The 15,507-nt window shown below is 45.5% G+C and overlaps 1 protein-coding gene across 1 annotated transcript in view; it reads right to left on the bottom strand.

The window, feature by feature from the left end:
- Positions 1-15,507, bottom strand: part of KCNN4 (potassium calcium-activated channel subfamily N member 4) — a 114,381-nt gene that overhangs the window by 33,610 nt on the left and 65,264 nt on the right. The window contains exon 2 of the mRNA XM_082273544.1: positions 13,612-13,707. Within this exon, the coding sequence (XP_082129670.1) occupies positions 13,612-13,707 (96 nt within the window). The remainder of the gene's footprint in view (positions 1-13,611; positions 13,708-15,507) is intronic.

Here is a 15,507-nt window from a genome sequence, read left to right as displayed (position 1 = left end):
CACTTTTCTCATGATCATCCTTACCCCATGAGGCGAAATCCTGCATGGAGCTCCAGGCCGGGGGCGATTGATGGTTATTTTGTATTTCTTTTATTTGCAAATAATCGCTCCAACAGTTGTCTCCTTCTCACCAAGCTTCTTGCTGATGGTCTTGTAGCCCATTCCAGCCTTGCCCAGGTCTACAATCTTGTCCCTGATGTCCTTTGACAGCCCTTTGGTCTTGTCCATGATGGAGACGTTTGAATGGAAGAAAGATTCTGTGGATAGGTGTCTTTTATACACATAACGAGTTGTCGTTAGGAGCACCTTCTTAACCACTTAATGTCTAGCTACGTAGACCTACATCGGCTGACTTTGCGGGGTTATACCGGGATGATGCCTCTAGCTAGAGGCATCATTCCGGTACCGTGGTTTGAAGCCGACGGTCGGCTTTCTGTCGGTAACGACCGATGTGGCTCGGGAGCCGCTCGATCGTTACCCGGGGGGGGCGGGAGGGGACGTCCCCCCCCTCCCGCCGCCTTCCGTGGCTTTTCCGTGACGGGAGCCCCGAGCACCCAGCCAGCACGTCCGCCGGATGGATGGAGTCCCGATGAATGCCAGGAAACGGCATCGATCGGGTCTCCGATGACGTAACCCGGAGGCGGCGTCCATGACGTCACTTCCGGGTTACTGAGCTGCAAAAGGCGGCAGATTTGAAAAACGGCTGTATGCAAAAATGCCGTTTTCGGCGTTTTGCATACAGGGAAGTGTAGTGGAGGGGTTTGGGGTCTTTTGGACCCTCGATCCCTCCATAAAGTGTACCTGTCACTACATATTGGTGTCACAAGGGATGTTTACATTGCTTGTGAAAAATAAATAGGAAAAAAAAATTTAGCCGCCCCCGTCACCGTTCGCTCGCGCACAAAAAAAACCGTATACGCAAGTCGAGCCGCGAATGAAATCGTGTTCAAACCACACATGTGAGGTATCCCCGTGATGGCCAGAGCGTGGGCAATAATTAAAAAAAAAGAGCTACACTCTAACTCTAAACTGGTAACCGTTAAATAAATTTAAAGCGTCGCAGATTGAGATCTCTATTGACCATCCCACGGGGGGCGCAATTTTAAACCGTAACACGTTGGGTATCTATTTACTCGGTGTGACATCATCTTTCACAATATACAAAAAAAATGGGCTAACTTTACTGTTTAGTATTTTTTAAATGCAGTGAAATGTGATTTTTCAATTTGTTTCCAAAAAAATGGCGTTTTAACCACTTGCCGACCGCCGCACGACTATCTACGTCGGCGGTCAGCCCCTCACAGGCAAACTAACGTAGGGCTACGTTGCTTGCTTGTGAGGGTCTAGGGAGCGAGCGCCCGCCCCCGGAGGCGCGCTCCCGCTCCCGCGTGGTCACGGACCCCCCCGCGCGTGTGACCAGCGGACCCGATGTCCGCCGGCCACTCGGCGATCGGCGGGGGAGAGGGAGAATGTCAGGCAGCTTGTGTAAACAAGCTGCCTGTCATTCTCCTCGCTGCAAAGACACTGATCACATGGATCTACTATGTAGATCCGTTGATCAGTGTCCTTACAGCTGAAGCCACAGCCAATCACAGTAGAAAGCACGCCCCTAGGGACACACACAGCCCCTCCCTCCCAAATAAAGTTAACCCCTTCACTACCAGTGTATTTTTACAGTAACAGTGCATATATATATAGCACTGATTACTGTAGAAATGTCACTGGTAACCCCAAAAGTGTCAAAAATGTCAGTCAAGGGTCCGATCTGTCCGCCGCAATGTCGCAGTACCGCAAAAAAAATCGCAGATCGCCGCCATTACGCGTTAAAAAAAAAAACAACAAAAATGACAAAAATCTTTCCCTTTGTTAGTAAACGCGATAACTTTTGCGCAAACCAATCAAAATACGCTTTTTGCGATTTTTTTTACCAAACATAGGTAGCATAAAACAAATTGGCCGAAAATGTTAAAAAATTTTGATTTTTACATTTTTTTTGGGGGGAATTTCATATAAAAAAATGTGAAAAATATTGCTATTTTTGCAAAATTGACGCTCTTTTTTTGTTTATAGCGCGTGATCAAAAAATCGCACAGGTGATCAAATACCACCAAAAGAAAGCCCTGTTTGTGGGAAAAAAAGGACGCCAAATTTGTTTAGGTACAGCGTCGCACGACCGCGCAATTGTCCGTTAAAGTCACGCAGTGCCGAATCGCAAAATACCCCCTGGTCGGAATGGGGGTAAAATCTTCCGGGGCTTAAGTGGTTAAAGACCGCTGCACAAATACCGCGTGACAAAAAATTTTGCAATGACCGACATTTTATTCTCCAGAGTCTTTGCTAAAAAATATATATATATAATTTTTGGGGGTTCTAAGTAGTTTTCTAGGAAAAAATACTGGTTTTAACTTGTAAACAAAAACTGTCCGAAATAGGGCTGGTGGGTAAAGTGGTTAAATTGATAGGACTAATCTGTGTACCACATGAGCACATACTGTAGCCAGTCATTGGGAGCCAGAATTATTGTTGGTTGGTAGGGGATCAGATACTTATTTTACTCACTTAACTCCAACACAATTTATAACATTTGCATCGTGTGTTTTCTGGATTTTTGGTTGATATTCTGTCTCTATCATTTAAAATACACCTATGATAACAATGATAGACTCTTCATTTCTTTGTAAGTGGGCAAACTTACAAAATCTGCTAGGGATCAAATAATTATTTTCCCCACTGTATTAGAATACCACCCAGCCTAAAAGTATTCTCAAATTTAAGAGGAAATTTTACACAGTTTATCACCTGTTATCTGCATAAAATCTTCATTTAACAAATAAAAATGGTTTAGGGGTGCATCCATGATGCTCAGTTTGCAAAGCATGTTGTACGCAACAGATGCATGCTGATATATTTAAGCAATGCTGTGATCATAATAAAGTTGCATATTAGCTATAATCCCCCCATTCTATGCAGTCTGTACCTTTTTTTGCACCCTCATTGGTCTGCTCAGTTCTGGCTTTAGGGTATGGAGAAGTTGTGACTCACTCCGTTGATTTCCTCCCCGGAGCCACTATCACTATTATTATACAAATTTCACAGCTATGTAGGCTTTGCTGGCAGACAGGCTTGAAGTTCTCAGTGGAACATGACCACACTTGTAGTCTATTGACTTGGAAAAGTCTGCAGGAGCCTGATATTCCACACCCGGCCGCTCCACTGATTACGGTTGCAAAGCTTTGCAGGCTTGTTGTAAGAGAGACTTCATGCAGTGGTGTATTTAGGTTTTGTGCTGCCCTAGGCCTGACTAAACTTGGGCACCCCCTAATTTAAATATGACCCACCCCTTCCTGTAAAGGCCACACCCCTTCATGTTTATGATTTTTCAGTGCCCATCAGTGCAGCCTCATCAGTTTCCATAAGTTCAGCCTCATCAGTGCAGCCTTATTAGTGCAGCCTCATTACTGGCCATCGGTGCAGCATATGAGTGCGGCCTCATCAGTGGCCATCAGTACAGCCCCGTCAGTGGCCATCAGTGCTGCCTTATCAGTGCATCATATCAGTGCCCATCAGTGCTGCCTTATTAGTGGCCATCAGCGCAGCCTCATCAGTGGCAGTCATTGCAGCCTCATCAGTGGCCATCAGTGCAGCCCATTAGTGCCCATTAGTGCAGAATATCAATGCAGCCCCATCAGTGAAGCTTATCAGTGCCCACTTTTTTGCTACCCCCCTGCAAAGTGCCACCCTAGGCCTGGGCCTTGTTGGCTTAGGACAAGATACAGCACTGACTTCATGGTTGACTGGTTTTGGAGCCAACAGCACAAGTCATTACTCCTTCTCCAGCCCTACTAGAACACTGTCCTCCCCAAGGACGAACTCTCCACCAACTGGTGCCCCACTCCATGCCAGAGGCTTCCACAAAACATTCCCGGCCATAGACCTTTGTATCCCCAAGGAAGAATTGTCCACACAAAACAGTTTGTTGCACTTTACTGATGGAATTCTGGAAATGACATAACAGTCACATCATATCGACATACAATTCAGAGTCACTTGACATTACACATAGGTGTGGGGTCATTGGTTTCCATGCCCCAACTGCCTAGGGGTCTTCCCTACCTTACCTATACTATACAGTATATGCACATTTATTATTTTTTTTTTTTTTGTCAAAGGTGGATTTAGGCTGGCCATACATGGCTTGGTTTGTTTTCCTTCCCCTGGAGAGCTGAACAAAAAAAAACAAAGACAATTTCCCCATCCACACATTCGAGATGGATGGGGAAATCCTCCCTGTTGTATCACTGTATTCTGCAAACCCGTTGGCTGCATGATCGAGCATACATTTTGCAACAACTTTGTTCATGATCGACTTTTCATGAACTGTTCCTGTTGAAATGGCTGAATTTCGATCCATGTATGGCCAGCTTAAGCCTTTAAAGCAATCCGTTGCCCCCTACACTAAAAATTCCAGAAGCATGCCGCTTCCACAATAACTGCAAGTCAAATATGTGTAGCTAATTGCCTACTGCAGGGGTGTCAAACTCAATTTCGCGGGCCGCATCAGCATTATAGTTGCCCTCAAAGGGCCGGTTATATGTGTAAGATTAGATGTCCAGAGCACCCCATGCCCCCTTACACCCCTACATGAGATGTCAAGAACCCCCCCATCATTAGAAGTCAAGAGTCACCTACCCTTCCTTACATCACAATGCACCCCCTTACCTTGTGATGTTGCCAGGAAGAAGATGCGGGTAGATCTGGGAAGAAGTGCACAGAGGAGGGCTGGAGTCAGCTTCCAGAGTCTGCTGAATGCTGAGACCAAGGGAGGCAGAGGTAAGGTGGTGTTGGCGGATGCAAAGAGAGGTGCAAGATCTGTAGGAGGAGTTCTGCCCTCCTCTCTGCTGTGGACTGCTTGGGGGGCAAGACAAGCCTTTCTGCAGCTGCACAGAGGAGTGCAGGATCTGGAAAAGGGGTTCTGTCCTCTCTGCTGCCGACTACTGAGACAAGGTGGGGGCAGAGACAAGGGGGGTGCCGCAGCTGCAGGAGAGGTGCGAGGGCCACATGAAATGGCCTGGGGGTCCACGTTCGGCCCGCGGGCCTTGTGTTTGACACCTGTGGCCTACTGTATTGCCTACTGAAATCGACTTCCCATTCTATAGAGGTGCTGGTAATGTGGCCAAGTGTCACGTACCTGATCCGAAGCCGGAGTGTAGAGAGGGCTCCCCCTTGCGGCTAGGTGCAGAGCACCCCTGGAAGCGGGACAGGGAGTGCTGTGCCCGAAGTAGCATGGGTTGCTGGTTGGGATGACCAGATGAAAGCAGGAACAAACTTGTTGTGAAGTTCCAAGCAGGTCTGTAACACTTTGGCAAGCCAGGCAGTAACAAGGTACAAACAGGAACAAACTGGGAGAATGCTGGAGTGAAGTCAGGAGCCAAGTCGAGGTCAAGTATTGGAGAAGACAACAGGAATCCAAGAGCAAGCCAAGGGGTCAGGAGCCAGGAGAAGCAAAGTCAAACAGTTCAGGTCGGCAACAGGAGGTCAAGATCAGCAGGTTTACAAGGCACAGGGAACACGGGAGGCTGTTGATCATCCAGCAACTAATTGTTGTGGTTGCTGGCTTTAAATAGGCCGTTTGGCGCCAAGCGCCTTTACGCACATTCCGGACTGCGCTTGCCCGTGTTTGGGCGCGCATGCGTATTCGCGCCAATGCGCAAATTCGCTGATTGGCCAGGATGTTGGCAGTACCCTGACACCAAGGCATCACAGGTACACTCTGGCTACATCACCAGTGCCTTCCAGGAAACTATTGCAGCAACACAAGATTACGCAAAATCTCGAGAAAGCTCTCTAAAGGAGCATGAGGGAAATCTGGTGGAGGCTTCATCAGTGAGGAGGCCAGAGAATGAGACAAAAGAAGCTGGCCTCAGATGACTTTTCTTTTTAAATGGGGACACAGGTTGCAGAGGAGGGGGTGGATAGACCAGCGGGAATGACTGAAGATAAGACTAAGGAGATGTGCACTTGAAAGTTGTTTTACTTGTTTCCATTTGCACATTGTTTTAGTCCTGGAAGTTTACTGAAGGAAGGGGGAAGATGGTCTTTTTTAATTCCGCCTTCCCCGCTGACTTCAATGTGTTTCACCCAAATGGCGACAATTCCCTGAAATCTCCGGAAATCTGCAGAAATTTCAGGGAAATAAAAACTCTTAATATCACTCATCTGTATGACAGCAGAGTGTCAGGAAAAGGCACGGAACTCCATCCCATAGTTTATTATATAGCATCTTTGTATCTTGAAGTGGATTGCTGGCAGGGGTCTGTGCTCCACCTTCAAAACACACACAATCTACTCATGGATTACTCACATCCGGCTATAAAGTGCCTGCAGAGATCACTGGAAGCTGCAGAATTAGTAGGTGACAGTGACAGGCAAAAACATGCAGAAATCCCTCTTACAAGAGAACCCGTCACAATACAAACCTTGTCCATCGATGCCGCATGAACATCTTCCCCTCTGAAATGTAATCTGCGTATACTTTGCTTTAATTGGTTCCTTCTTTCTCCCCTCATTAACATGCTACTGACATTTTTTATGTTTTTATGATAGCCTCCATTAACCACTTCAGCCCCCGAAGATTTTACCCCCTTCCTGACCAGGCCCTATTTTGCGATTCATTCGGCACTGCGTTACTTTAACGGACAATTGCACGGTCATGCGATGCTGTACCCAGGTAAAATTGATGTCCTTTTTTTCCCACAAATAGAGCTTTCTTTTGGTGATATTTGATCACCTGTGCGATTTTTATTTTTTATTTATTTATTTTATTTATTTTTAAATTTTATTTTTTATTTTTTGCGCTCTAAACAAAAAAAGAGCGACAATTTAGAAAAAAAAAAAAACAATATTTTTCACATTCTGCTATATGACATTCTCAAAAAAAAAAAATATTTAAAAATCTAAATTTTTTAACATTTTAGGCCAATTTGTTTTCTGCTACATATTTTTAGTAAAAAAAAAAAAAAAAAGAAATAACCGCAATAAGCGTATTTTGATTGGTTTGCACAAAAGCTATCGCGTCTACTACGGGAAAGATTTATGTCATTTTTATTGTTTTTTTTTTACTAGTACTAGCAATCTATGATTTTTTGCGGGACTGCGACATTGCGGCGGACAGATCGGACCCCTGACTGACATTTTTGACACTTTTGGGGGGGACCAGTGACATTACTACAGTAATCAGTGCTAAAAATAGACGCTGTTACTGTAATGACATTGTCAGGGGAGGGGGTTAATCCTGCGAGTGATTCTAACTGTGGGGGGCGTGGGTGGCTTGTGAAATGACCATAGAGACATGTGATCCTATATAGAAGGATCACAGGAGCTCTGTGATCATTCCAGAGAGAAGAACGGTCAGCTGTGTTTTTCTCAGCGGGGAACGATCGCGGGTGTCAGGCGGCAATCGGAGCCGCCTGCCCGCTGCATCGGCTTCCCCGCTGAGGAGCGGTGGCGGGAGTGCGCCGCCGGCGGTGCGCGCTCGCACCCCAGCCTTCTACATGTACAGTGATTTGCCTGGGAGCAGTTGCCTGCCGCAGTACATCTGCGGCGGGCGGTCTTAAAGTGGTTAAGCCTGCTCTTGAATTTCTATACGGCTTAATACAGTGAATCCTGTAGTAAAGCTTCACTTTTTCCACATTTTGTTATGTTAAAGCCTTATTGCAAAATGGATTAAATTCATTATTTTCCTTATAATTCAACAATACCTCATAATTACAATGTTAACCGCTTGCTGAACAGCCGCCGTAGTTTAACTGCGGCAGGTCAGCTCTGTCCCGCGAAACTATGTACCTGTACGTCGCTTCGTGGGACCGCTACCGCAGGTGCACCCATTGCCCGCAAGGGGGAGCCAATCAGCAGATCCGGCACCCGTGATCGCTCCCCGTGGAGACAGAATGGGCGGTCTGCCGTTGTAAACGCGGCAGACTGCTGCTCTGTCAGGTATGAACACAGGGATCCTGTGTTCCTCTTTTTTAGGAACACAGGTCTCTGTGTTCATGCAGCAAGCCCATCCCACAGTTAGAAAGCACCCTATAGGGACACATTTAACCCTTTGATCGCCTCTGGTGTTAACCCCTTCCCTGCCAGTGTCATTGGTACAGTGACAGTGCATATTGTTAGCACTGATTACTGTAGTAATGTCACTGGTCCCCCCCAAAAGTGTCAAAAATGTCAGTTAGGTGTCTGATCTGTCCGCCGCAATGTCGCAGTCCTGCTAAAAAAATCGCTGCCTGCTGCCATTACAAGTAAAAAAAAAATAAATAAATAAAAATAACATCTATAATATATAATAATACATCTTTCCCCTAGTTTGTGGATGCAAAAACGTTTGCACAAACAAATCAATATACACTAAGCCCCCGTTCACACTGGGGCGACGCTACTTCGCACCGCGACCTCCGAGGTCGCGGTGCGAGCAGCGCGCCGCTACCTCGGAGCGGCCGCCACGGACTTCATAACATTGAAGTCTATGGCGGTCGCCTCCTGGTCGCCCCAAAGAAGCTCCGGACCCTTTTTCTGAGTCGGAGCGACTTGTGTCGCTCCTATCAGAACTGGTCTGCAGCTTCCCTATGGGAGGCGACCTGCGGCGACCTGTGAGGCGACCAGGTCGCCCCAGTGTGAACGGGGGCTTAATGGAATTTTTTTTTTTTTTTTTTAAACAAAAATATGTAGCAGAATACAAATTGCCCTAAAATGATGAAAAGATTAAATTTTTTATTTTTTTTATTGGGAATGTTATATAGCAGAAAGTAAAAAATATTGTTTTTTTTTTTTTTTTCTAGAATTGTCGCTCTTTTTTTGTTTATAGAGCAAAAACTAAAAATCGCCGAGGTGATGAAATATCACCAAAAGAAAGTTCTGTTTGTGGGAAAAAAAAGTACATCAATTTTATTTGGGTAAAGCGTTGCACAACCCAATTGTCAGCAGTGCCATATCGCAAAAAATGGTCTGGTCATTAAGGGGGAAAATTCTTCCGGTCCAGAAATGGTAAAAGAAGTTTGTTTTAAATCTTTGCAAACTTATTCAAAATAAAAAACAAAAAAAAAAATCACATTTACATAAGTATTCACAGCCTTTGCAATGACACTCAAAAATTAGCTCAGGTGCATCCTGTTTCCACTGATCATTCTTGAGGTGTTTCTACAACTTAATTGGAGTCCCCCTGTAGTAAATTCAGTTGATCTGACACGATTTGGAATGGCACACACCTGTCTATATAGGGTCCCACAGTTTACAGTATATGTCAGAGCACAAACCAAGCCATGAAGTCCAAGGAATTGTCTGTAGACCTCAGAGACAGGATTGTATAGAGGCACAGATCTGGGGAAGGATACAGAAACATTTCTGCAGAATTGAAGGTCCCAATGAGCACAGTGACCTCCATCATCCGTAAATGAACTCTTTGGCCTGAATGGCAAGCGTGATGTCTGGAGGAAACCAGGCACCGTTCCTCACCTGACCAATGCCATCTCTACAGTGAAGCATGGTGGTGGCAACATCATGTTGTGAGGATGTTTTTCAGAGGCATGAACTGGGAGACCAGTCAGGATCGAGAGAAAGATGAATGCAGCAATATGCAGAGACATCCTTGATGAAAACCTGCTCCAGAGCGCTCTGGACCTCAGACTGCGGCAAAGGTTCATCTTCCAACAGGACACAGCCAAGATAACAAAGGAGTGGCTATGAGACAACTCTGTGAATGTCCTTGAATGGCCCAGCCAGAGCCCAGACTTGAACCCGATTAAACATCTCTGGAGAGATCTGAAAATGGCTGCGCACCGACGCTCCCTATCCAACCTGATGGAGCTTGAGAGGTCCTGCACAGAAGAATGGGAGAAACTGCCCAAAAATAGGTGTGCCAAGCTTGTAGCATCATACTCAAAAAGACTTGAGGCTGTAATTGGTGCCAAAGGTGCTTCTACAAAGGATTAAGCAAAGGCTGTGAATATTTATGTACATGGGATTTTTTTTTTTGTTTTAAATTTTTAAGACATTTGCAGAGATTTCAAACAAACTTTTTTCACGTTGTTATTATGAGGTATTTATAGAATTTTGAGGAATATTTGAATTTAATCCATTTTGGAATAAGGCTATAAGATAACAAAATGTGGAAAAAGTGAAGCTCTGTGAATACTTCCTGGATGCACTTTATGTCTTGCTTTGGTTGTCATGGGTTATTGCGGGACTGCACAATAAAAAGGCACCTTCACCCGATCTGCAGCTCCTACATATAGATGAATATAGGTATTTATATATAAGGTGTTTTCTGTTCCAGCGTGACTGTGCCCCTGTGTATGCTGGGTTGTGTATGACATAATCCTGACCACTGCACTCTGTATGTTGGGCTGTGTATGACATACTCCTAACCACTGTACTCTGTATGCTGGGTTGTGTATGACATACTCCTGTCCACTGCACTCTGTATGCTGGTCTGTAAATGACATACTCCTGACCACTGAACTCTGTATGCTGGGCTGTATATGACATACTCCTTACCACTGCACTCCGTATGCTGGGCTGTATATGACATACTCCTGACAACTGCACTCTTTATGCCGGGCTGTGTATGACATACTCCTTACCACTGCACTCCGTATGCTGGTCTGTAAATGACATACTCCTGACCACTGCACTCTTTATACCGGGCTGTGTATGACATACTCCTTACCACTGCATCCTGTATGTTGGGCTGTGCATGACATATTCCTGACCATTGCACTCTGCATGCTGGGCTGTATATGACATACTCCTTACCACTGCATTCTGTATGTTGGGCTGTGCATGACATATTCCTGACCACTGCACTCTGCATGCTGGGCTGTATATGACATACTCCTGACCACTGCACTCTTTATACCAGGCTGTGTATGACATACTCCTTACCACTGCACTCAGTATGCTGGGTTGTGTATGGCATACTCCTTACCACTGCACTCTGTATGCTGGTCTGTAAATGACATACGCCTGACAACTGCACTCTGTATGCTGGGCTGTGTATGACATACTCCTGACCACTGCACTCTGTATGCTGGGCTGTGTATGACATACTCCTTACCACTGCACTCTTTATGCCGGGCTGTGTAAGACATACTCCTGACCACTGCACCCTCTACGCTGGTCTGTAAATGATATACTCCTAACCATTGAACTCTGTATGCTGTGCTGTGTATAACATACTCCTGACCTCTGTACTCTGGGATGTGTATGACATACTCCTGACCACTGCACCCTCTACGCTGGTCTGTAAATGATATACTCCTAACCATTGAACTCTGTATGCTGTGCTGTGTATAACATACTCCTGACCTCTGTACTCTGGGATGTGTATGACATACTCCTGACCACTGCACTCTGCAGGGCTTTGCACAATGCCTATAAGATGAAGTATACTACATTTTTTATATATTACAGTTTTTGAAATATCAACGCACACCTATAAAGCAGAGCTCATCCATTCCTCCACAGTCTATTACCCTCCGATGAAAGCACCCATCACAAAGTAAATATAAAGCGTTGACTCCCGGCCAATTCATTAAGTGCTTGGATCACGGTACACAAATATACCGAGCTAAACATGCGTTGCGTCATCCAAACATAATAGGACACTTCATTATTCATATCCTGAACGCGGTCCTTGAACCACTGAGACCGAAATGGCACAATGTAACAATAAAAGTGAGCTTCCAGCCAAAAACAACCATCCGAGAACTCTCCAGTCCTTGCCTCGGGGTAAAAGTAGAGAAACACTAATTGACTTATTTTTCCTCTCGGTGGTAACGGGTTACAAATTGCTTTTCCTACAGGAGGAACAGGTCAATGGTGTGAACACCGGCGCTCTCTTCCTTTAATGACTTAAACTGTAATTATGATAAATCCGCACATCAGTGGGAACTGGAGGCCGAGGACTCCCCGTGCCAACTCTGTGTCAACTTGTGCAATAAAAGATCCGGTATTAAAGGAAATCGGTCTTCTGGGAACCATGGAGGCTTCCATGGCTGACTTCTGAATTTGAAAATGCTGGTGGTTTGGCTGTCCTACTGACTTTTTTACAGAGACATTTTCAGATCTCTCCAGAGATGTTCAAACGGGTTGAAGTCTGGGCTCTGGCTGGGCCACTACTCAAGGACATTCACAGAGTTGTCCCGTAGTCACTACTTTGCTTTATAGATCCGGAACAAGCATGAACATAAGGCCCTTCTGACTTCCTTCATTTTCTTTGGTCAGCAACTCAAACTACTAAAGCAGGGGACTAGCGTAACAGCCAGGCAACTGACATTTCAGAAGGTCAGTTATGGCAGCCTTAATGCTTTATTCCTGACAATTTTATCTTAACCCATACCCACCTAAGGGTAAAACAAAACTTTCTGCTATATAACATTCCCAATAAAAAACTTAAAAATCAAACTTTTTTTTATAATTTTAGGCCAATTTGTATTCTGCTACATATTTTTGGTAATAAAAAATCCTGATAAGCGCATTTTGATTGGTTTGTGCAAAAGTTATCGCGTCTACAAACTAGGGGAAAGATTTATGTCACTTTTTTTTTTTTTTTTACTAGTATTGGCGGCAATCAGTGATTTTTAGCGGGACTGCGACATTGCGGCGGACATATCGGACCCCTGACATTTTTGACACTTTTGGGGGGACCAGTGACATTACTACAGTAATCAGTGCTAAAAAATATGCACTGTTACTATAATAATGACACTGGCAGGGAAGGGGTTAACGCCAGGGGCAATCAAAGGGTTAAATGTGAGCCTAGGGGGTGCTTTCTAATTGTGGGGGAGGGGGGGCTTGTTAAATCAACACAAAGACCTGTGTTCCTAAATTGGAGGAACACAGGAGCTCTGTATTGATTCCAGAGAGAACAACAGTCTGCTGTGTTTACAACAGCAGACCGCCGTTTTCTCTCCAGGGGGAGCGATCGCGGGTGCAGGTACGTAGATTTGTAGGAACCCGCCGACCTGCTGCCGTATACAGGCGGCGGCTGGTCGGCAAGTGGTTAATACCTTCTTTAAGCCTTCTTCTTGAGTAAGACCCCTTTCATACTTATGCAACCTAAAAGTAGAGCGATTTTTCCTACGATTTTGTTGCAGCGATTTTTCAGCGATTTTGACTGGACTTGAAGCAATACCTATGTCTTTGGACCTCAAAACGCATTCAAATTGTCCCCAAAGTAGTGCAGGGACTACTTTGAATTCGTTGGGACTTGAAGTCATACAGATTTGAACGGTACCCATTGGAAATCATGGAATATGACTTGTCATGCGACTTTGCACTCCCAAATTGCAGGACAAGTTCAGAAGTGTGAAATGGGCCTAAAGCAAATACAAAGAGTTAAAACAGATCTGTATTGTGTCAGTGTGTCATTTAAAGGTATACACAACATGTCTGAACCTAGAATGTCAGGAGGGCTGGACGGTTCACAGGGTCAAAGCTGCATAGAAGACTATACAACTACAAGCATCCCCCAGGGGGCAGTGCTGCACACATTATATTTTTTGAGTTTGAAGTAAAACTGAAAGCAAGAGGTGTTCTTAAAACACTGAATTTTGGTACCTGGATCTCCTTGACATGGAAGGTGATGATGAGGATAAGGAGAACGATGGTGGAGATGGTTATGCTGCATTTCATCAGGAAGAGGTAGACAAACCACTGGAAGAAAAACACAACAAATCAGAGAAAAAAAAATACTAAAATGTAAGAAAGACAAACAATAGGAATACAAAATATTACAGAGTATGATACTGACAGCCTATACATGAGCTGCTGGGTCCCCTGCTTTTATCTGTCCCTTGGTACATTATTTCTCCCACTGACACCAATGATAGGACACTATTCCTCCCACTGACACCAATGATAGGACACTATTCCTCCCACTGACACCAATGATGGGGCACTTTTTCTCCCACTGATACCAATGATGAGGCACTATACCTCTCACTGACACCAATGATGGGGCACTATACCTCTCACTGACACCAATGATGTAGCACTATTCCTCCTACTGACACCAATGATGGGGCACTATTCCTCCTACTGACACCAATGATGGAGCACTATTCCTCCCACTGATACCAATGATGGGGCACCTTTCCTCCCACCGTCACCAATGATGGGGCACTATTCCTCCTACTGACACCAATGATGGGGCAATATTCCTCCCACTGACACCAATGATGGGGCACTATTCCTCCCACTGACACCATTGATGGGGCACTATTCCTTCAACTGACACTAATGATGGGTAATACCAATGATGGGACACTATTTATCCCACCAATTATTGGGCACTATTTATCCTACTGACACCAATCCCCAGTGGCAGCTGGTGCTCCATGGGCCGGGGGGGGGCAGACGTACCACACCATACCCCCCCCGGTCGCCGGCTCACTCACCCTGGACTGGCAGGTAGCAGCGGTGGCGGCTTCCCCCTCAGTCTCCTCCGTGGGTTGGGCTTCCCCTGCGTCTCCTCCCTCCTCCTTGGCCAATAGCAGGGGTTCTCCTTTCGGCTAATCAGGAAGCGGGTCTCAGGACCCACTTCCTGATTGGCCAGGAGGAGAATCCGTGTGACAATAGCGAATATGTGTCACACAACTGGTTGGGCTCAGGGCTAACGCCAGTATTTAACGTCAAATTACCGACGTAAAAAACTGCTGCGGGCGGTCCGGAAGTGGTTAAATTCATTTTTTTTCTCAAAATTCTACAAACATCACCCCATGAGGACAACATGAAAGAAGTTTGTCATTGTAAAATTCCATCGTCTTTTCGCCTTTAGTAAATCAAACCCACTTTGCCGCCTGTTAATTCTAAACAACAGGAATCCAGCAGACAGGAGCCGCAGGTGTCTTTTTTTTTTTTTTTTCATTTTCTTTTCTTTTTTTATTTGAACACATTTCAGTGGTGCATTTCCTACATAAGAAGACGCGGCATTCAATAATATCAGATATGTTTACAGAAGCCGAGCTCCCCGCGACATGTAGAGGCAGCCTGCAGGATCTCTGCTGATAGCCATACAATGAGATCTTTGTACCGTGGTTTTGCACTGTTTAAACACAGCCGTGTCACATAATCTTTGATCTGCAGTACAGGATGCGGAATACTGGTAGAGAGCCAGGCCATTGTGTACAGAAACGTATAGGTTTGCTCGCTATTTCTCCATGTGCCACATGCCACCCCTTTCCAGTGTTGCCAACCTACCAGATTGAAATTTACTGACACGACATGCAGTGCTGTATTTTGGCCTAGGCCAACAAGGCCCCGGCCTAGGGCGGCACTTTGCAGGGTGGCGTCAAAAAAGCTCCCCTCCCCCCCCTAGTTGCTAGAGCTGCCTCTCTCACCCCCTCTCTCTCTCCCACCCTCTCTCCCTCACATCCCCCTCTCTCTCATCGCCCCTCTCTCTCGTTCACCCCCCCTCTCTCTCTCACCCCCCTCCTTCTCTCACCCCCCTCCCTC

Source organism: Pelophylax lessonae, assembly GCF_965119305.1.
Source record: "Pelophylax lessonae genome assembly, chromosome: 12".
NCBI classification, from domain to species: domain Eukaryota; kingdom Metazoa; phylum Chordata; class Amphibia; order Anura; family Ranidae; genus Pelophylax; species Pelophylax lessonae.
The sequence above is the reverse complement of the archived record's forward strand: the minus strand, read 5'-3'. Positions and strand labels throughout refer to the sequence as shown.